At 53.0% G+C, this 6,657-nt stretch overlaps 1 protein-coding gene across 1 annotated transcript in view; it reads left to right on the forward strand.

Moving 5' to 3' along the window:
• Positions 1–6,350, forward strand: part of RNF187 (ring finger protein 187) — a 12,859-nt gene extending 6,509 nt beyond the window's left edge. Inside the window, exons 4-8 of the mRNA XM_077755860.1 lie at positions 3,830–3,910; positions 4,309–4,413; positions 5,371–5,463; positions 5,664–5,891; positions 6,044–6,350. Coding sequence (XP_077611986.1) covers positions 3,830–3,910; positions 4,309–4,413; positions 5,371–5,463; positions 5,664–5,891; positions 6,044–6,046 — 510 coding nt within the window. The 3' untranslated portion in view covers positions 6,047–6,350. The remainder of the gene's footprint in view (positions 1–3,829; positions 3,911–4,308; positions 4,414–5,370; positions 5,464–5,663; positions 5,892–6,043) is intronic.
• Positions 6,351–6,657: the final 307 nt, after the last annotated feature.

Genomic DNA, 6,657 nt, shown 5'->3' on the forward strand with positions numbered 1-6,657 from the left:
CCCGCCTCGGCCCGTCCCCTCCCCCATAATCTCTTCTTAAACACCTGGTGGCTTCAATCATTTCCCTAGGTGCAGAGTTGACCGCAACCGCAACTTTACCATCTCTCTGGACAGCCTGATTTATGAGAATAGAACTTAACGTACCGTGACCCCAAATACCATAAAACATGTATCAAACACAAGTTAGACGTGGGGTAACTATTTCCTGTAATGAAAAGTATAGGGAAGGAAAAACCTTTTTCTTCTACCCTTCTTGGGTTCATTGGCTGGGACCCCAGAATTAGACTGACTAAAAATAATAGAGGAAACGTTTATTAATGTCTATGGGGCATAGCACTTAAAGGAGAAGATGATGGGATAGTGTGATCTATAGCTATTCTTTCAGAAGCACAGGTGAAACCTGGACTTGGAATCTGATTTTGGGGAAGTCTTGTAGGACTGAGCCCTTCACCTGTGGGGTCTGAGACTGTCCCTGGGTAGACTTGAGTTAAAATTGTACAACACCCAGCTGGTGTCACAGAGAATTTCTTGATGTTGGGGAAAAGCCCGCATAGGAATTTGGAGCAGATCTAAGGGGTTATGAAACAATCTTTGTGATTTCTCATTTCCCCAAGTCTCTCATGCACACATTCAAATGGAGGGCTACTACATTTTGCTCATTCTCTATTATTCAAACTTGGAGGTTTTTTACTTTTTGCCCCAAGTAAGGATGGGACAAACATTTCTTCAAAACAAAAAAACCAAATCAGGAAAGGCTTTATTTCTATTTTGGGCTGTTTTAATAGAATATATTTTTTTTAAAAAGGAATTCCAATGTTAACAAATCTGAAGGTCCTTACTACCTATTACTACATTGTCTCCCAGAAGCAGTATTTGCAAAATCAGGGTTTTGAGAGGTATGCTAGCGTAAGAGTGAAAAAAGTCTTTATGTTCCTATTTCCTTTTTTAAAAAGTTTATTTCTGAGAGAGAGTGAGCCTGAGCAGGTCAGGGGCAGAGAGAGACGGAGAGAGAGAATCCCAAGTAGGTCAGCACTGTCAGTGCAGAGCCTGATGCAGGAGCTCAAACTCATGACCTGTGAGATTATGACCTAAGGTGAAATCAAGAGTCAGATATTTAACGGACTGAGCCACCCAGGTGCACCTGTTCCTATTTCTTTTTTTTTTTTTTTAAAGCTTTTTAATAGTTTATTTATTTTTGAGACAGAGAGAAACACAGCATGAACAAGGGAGGGGCAGAGAGAGAGGAAGACACAGAATCTGAAGCAGGCTCCAGGCTCTGAGCTGTCAGCAGAGAGCCTGACGAGGGCTGGAACCCACAAACCTTGAGATCATGACCTGAGACAAAGTTGGACACTTAACTGACTGAGCCACCCAGTGCCCCCACCTGTTCCTATTTCTTAGTAACTGATCAGAGTGGTGTATTCAGCAATGGTGTGTGTGTGAGAGAACTGACAAATCCCATGGGGATGGGGTAGTATTTCTCTGTTGTACTTTTCTGTACTAAATTTTATGAACTCTGTATTATTTGTGGCTGAAAAGTTCGTGCTTGGCTATTTACCTTTATTGTTCCTGATTATTGTTACACTTTATCGTGAAGTCTGATTTCTTTCTCTCTCTCCCTTCCTCCCTCTTTCCTTTCTTTTTTTTTTCTTTTTCTCTCTCTTTCTTAACTTTTCTCTCCACTAAGTTTTTAATGTACCTAACGAATCAGGTATGCTGGGCTCGAAGCCCTCTTCTACACATTATTCCACAGAACAAACCCTCATTCACTAGTTACACTTCCCACTGCCTATTTACTGCATTCTCAAGTCCATGCCACGTTTTTACAAACATACAAAAATGGAAACCAATGTAACTCAGAAGATTTTGCACTCACATGGAAGAACAGACTAATTTTTTTAATTTAAAAGTTATGCTAAAATTAACACAAGAAAATAACAGGTATTGGTGAGGATGCGGAGAAAGGGGAACTCTTGCACTGTTCCTGGGAATGCAAACTGTTGCAGCCACTCTAGAGAACAGTATGGAGCTTCCTCAAGTTAAAAATAGAATTATCCTACTACCCAGCAATTACACTGCTAGGTATTTACCTAAAGGATACAAAAATACAGATTCAAAGGTACATGCACCCCAATGTTTAAAGCAACATTATCAGCAATAGTCAAATTATGAAAACAGCTCAAGTGTCCAATCAGGAATGAATGGATGAAGATGTGGGATGTTATATTCATAAACACACACATACATATGCATACAATGGGATATTACTCAGCCTTAAAAAAATTAAATCTTGCCATTCGAAACAACATGAATGGAGGTAGAAACGTGAAACAAGTCAGTCAGAGAAAGACAAATATACGATTTCACTCATATGTGGAATTTAAGAAACAAAACAAATGAACATACGGGAAAGGGGTTTGTTTGGGAGAAACAAACCACATGAGACTTAAATACAGAAAACAAACTGAGGGTTGATGGAAGGAGGTGGGTGGGAGATGGGCTCAATGGATGATGTGTATTAAGGAGGGCACTTGGGATAAGCAGTGAGTGGTGACTCACTAAATTCTACTCTTGAAACCAAACTGCACTGTACATTAACTAAAATTTAGATAATTTTTTTAAATGTTTATTTATTTCTAGGAGACACAGAGAGAGACAGCGTGAGCAGGGGAGGGTCAGAGAGAGAGGGAGTCACAGACTGAAACAGGCTCCAGGCTCTGAGCTGGCAGTCAGCACAGAGCCCGACGCGGGGCTCGTACCCACGAACCACGAGATCATGACCTAAGCGAAAGTCGGACGCTTAACCGACTAAGCCACCCAGGCACCCCAAATTTAGATAAATTTAAAAAATAAAAATTATGTAGTACTAAATTACTGTGATTTTTTTTTAACTGCCTATTGGTTGCTTTTAACATAACAACAAAACAGATTGCTCCCCCTCTCAATTTCCGGCCCACCACCCCTACCCCTCCACAGAGACGTGCTAACAAATGTCCTGGGGCTTGTAGCTCTGTGTCATCTCGGGTCTCCGTCTGAATCAGTGAGAACTCCCTCGCTCCGGATTCCTCTACGCCAAGGGATGCCCGGGACAGTGGACCGCACGCTCTGCGGGTGGGTTCACGGGGAGAGGTGCGTGCCCAGCGGCTGCACGGGGACAGGGCCCACGCAGGAAGGTGCGTTGCGTGCAGGATGGTTGCATGCGACGAGGTCCGCGCGTGGCAGTTGCACGAGGAAAGGGCCCACGCGGGGTCGCGCGTGCCCAGCGATTGCAGGAGAGGAGGGCCCACAGAGGCGGTTTTCCAGCCCCGCCCCAACAGCGCAGGAGCGGAGAGCTAGCCGCCCAGGTCCTAGCAGCTTACAAAAGACTTTTAGAATGTCGTCTTCATATACTAATATGACACTCTCTCACTTTCGTTCACGAGCCATTTAGGGGGAAAGTGACCATCCTGGTAAGACTTCAGGATGCGAGGACGTGGGTCGGCTCGCGGAGACGGAAGAGTAAAGCGCACCGCTGCCAGGACCTGGGAGGGGTGGAGTACATCGCTGCCAGGACCCCGGAGGAGAGGCGCACACAGCTCTCTGGACCTTTCCCAGATGAGGATCGCTGCCAGAACTCCGAAGGGGGAGGGGCGCGCATCCCTGCCAGAACCTTGTAGGGGGAGCACGGCTGCCAGGATCCCAAGGAGTGAAGCACACCTCTGCCAGGACCTTGCGTGGAGCGCACCGCTGCCAGGACCCTGCGTGGGGCGCCCCGCCGTCCCCGCCCGGCGCGTCCCCGTCGCCATCCTGGTCCCCGTCCTTCACTCTCCGGCCGCGCTCTCCATCCCAGTTCCTGCTCTCCGCCGCGTCTCCGGCCGGCCTCGCCCGCCCGCCCANGGAGCCGCGCTGGAGGAAGGCGCTGCGCGGCAAGGTGCACCCGGGCGGCGACCTGTGCGCGGTCCAGCCCGGGACCCAGCCCGGGTCCCCCCCGACCTTCCCGACTGCTCCGTCTTCCCTTCCCCAGACCCGGGACGGTGCCCAGCCGTCCGTCCTACACCCTCAGCCGGTGTCTTGTTTCCCAGCCCTAACCCCGGTTCCCCGCCCCCAACCTCCGCCCGTGTCGGGTTCCCCCCTTGCCCTCCAACCTGGGTCCCCGTCCCCGGGTGGTGTCTAGCCTTCCCCTCACCCGCCGTTGGTTGGTGTCCTCTCCCCCATTCCCAACTCGGATTTCTGGCCCTAGACGGTGCACTCTCCATTCTCCGAACTGTGCCCAGTCGTCCATCCCTTTCGGGTCCCCAACCCTATGATGGTACCCTGTCTCCAGCCCAGGTCTTCTACCCTGGATTGTGCTTGGTTACCCATTTGCCAGATGTTGCCGTGTACCCCCATTCCTTCTCCCCTGGACGGTGCCCTCTCCCCTTATCCCCCAGCTCGGTAAGGCGTCTGTGCCCGCCCCCATCCCTGGACCGTGTTCTTTCTCCACCTCCGACACTCCTCCGGCTGAGCCCGGATTCATACAGTTCCACCCCTCCCCTCCCTGTACTGCAACCGAAGATGGGGTCCATCTGGCGGCCCCACCCTCGTATCTCACCTCCTGCACCTCATTGCCCCACCTCTAGGGGTGACGTCACCGCCACTGTCTATCCCCTCCCTGAGGTTCACTCTGGTGGACAAGGTAGTCAGCCTGGCTGTCCCCTGCTGTGGTCCAGTGCACCTCCCTTCCCCTTTACCGGGACCGTTTTCCCACTGGATCTCCTTGACCCCCACCCACTCGGTTCTGAAACCTTCGCTGTGCTGTGGACCATTGCATGCGGTTACCTAATCCTGGGGAGAAACCTGCCATTGGAGAGAGGCTGGGGGCCCCTGTAGAGCTGGGCGCACAGTGTTATTTCAGAGAGTAAAGACAGGTTCTTTCTTGGTGCTGAGACAGTGTGGTTCCTGCCCACCAGTGGGGAGGGAGGAGAGAGCATGGCAGCAAACTGTCAGGGGGTGGGTCCTTGGGTCCCTGTGAGCAGAGGGTAGTGGCCAGGGGCTGCACTGTGGCTGCAGCAGGTGGACAGGAGCTGGGCTCTGCTCCTGCTGGAGGACCCTAGGTGTAGGTCAGTGCACCCTTGAAAGGCCATGCTCCATTCCTCGTTGGTGACGGTAACACTGGAGACCCCAGGGGACGGCCTTGTGTCTGGTTACCTGGGTATATTCATGGCAGACCCTTTCTATCAGAGTTCCTTCTCAGGAGAGCTTAGCGGGGTTGCTGAGACCCCCTCTGGTCCCTGCAGTCAGTTTTCTCAGAGCCTGATAGGCCACAACCACACGCTTCCTGAGTCTGCCCTGGGACTGGGTGAATGGGACCCTGGACCTCTGAGCCCACCGGTAACCAGTGTGTCTTTCCAGGAGAACAAGGGGTCTGTGGAGATCATGCGGAAAGACCTGAATGATGCGCGGGACCTGCATGGCCAGGCTGAGTCTGCTGCGGCCGTGTGGAAGGCAAGTGTCCTCCGGCCCAGGGTCTGCCCAGGGAGAGGGTGTGGGTGTGAACCCTGACCTCCTTTGGCAGGGATGCAGCTGAGTAATACGGGCTGTGCAGCGAACCTTCTCCCCAGGTGGGCAGAGGTGGGGCGGGAAGCCCCAGGGGTAGCCCTGGGACACAGGTGTCCCTCCCTGCCGCCCGCCTGCCTGCCCTGCAGGGACACGTGATGGACCGCAGGAAGAAGGCCCTGACCGACTACAAGAAGCTTCGGGCCTTTTTTGCCGAGGAGGAGGAGCGTTTCCTGCAGGAGGCAGATAAAGAGGAGGGGTCCCCAGAGGATGAGGACGAGGACGTGGACCCCGCCGAGCGCTTTGGATCCCTGCTGCAGGCTGTCTCGGAGCTGGAGAGGAGGCACCGCAATCTGGGGCTCAGCATGCTGCTGCAGGTGGGCCCCTGTGTGCCTGGACCCCAGGGGAGGGTGCCGGGGTTCTGCAGGGTGGGGTTGGGGACAGGTATCAGCGGGACGCTGTGGCCCTGTGGCCTGGGTGTTCTCACAGCAGCTGCCTCTCTTCCTCCACCCCTGCCCCTCGCCCATAGTGATGTCCTGCCTCTGCTGGCTCCAGGCGGTAACAGCTCCATCCGCGGTCGGCCTGGCGCCCAGTAGCTCCTCCATCACCTCTTCCTGGACCCGCAGCAACCTTCACCCCTGAGGGCCTGCACCGAGGTGCACACACAAGATGCATACCACAGGTGGCTGCCTTGGGTGGGCCAAGGAACCACTGCTCCCTTGCCCTGTGGGTGTTCGTGTTCCCCAGGCTGTAACCATTTCACTGTAGAGACCTGTAGCGGGGGTACCATTGATCCCAGTGTATCACGACTCTTCATAAAGCTCTTGTCGCTGCCACTGAGTCTCATTGGCCTGGGGTCTCCGTGGCCCACGGCTGTCACTGGGCAGCTCAGATTGTGCAGGCCTAGCACCTACCCCAATTAAATGCCACTCACAGTGGGGCCATTGCATTGGACATACAGACCAGATCCCCTGCACGTGCGTGGGGCATCCAGTGAGGGTTAAATTTGGGGTGTACGTGCAGGGAAAAGGTGGGGAGGGCAGGCTGGAGCTCCCCACAGCATCCATCCTGGGGCAGAGGACCAGGGAGGGTGTGGGTCACCCCCAAGCCTGCACGCTGACACCATGTTTCCTCTCACTCTGC

This window comes from Crocuta crocuta, unplaced genomic scaffold (genome assembly GCF_008692635.1).
Source record: "Crocuta crocuta isolate KB4526 unplaced genomic scaffold, BGI_CrCroc_1.0 scaffold526, whole genome shotgun sequence".
NCBI lineage: Eukaryota > Metazoa > Chordata > Mammalia > Carnivora > Hyaenidae > Crocuta > Crocuta crocuta.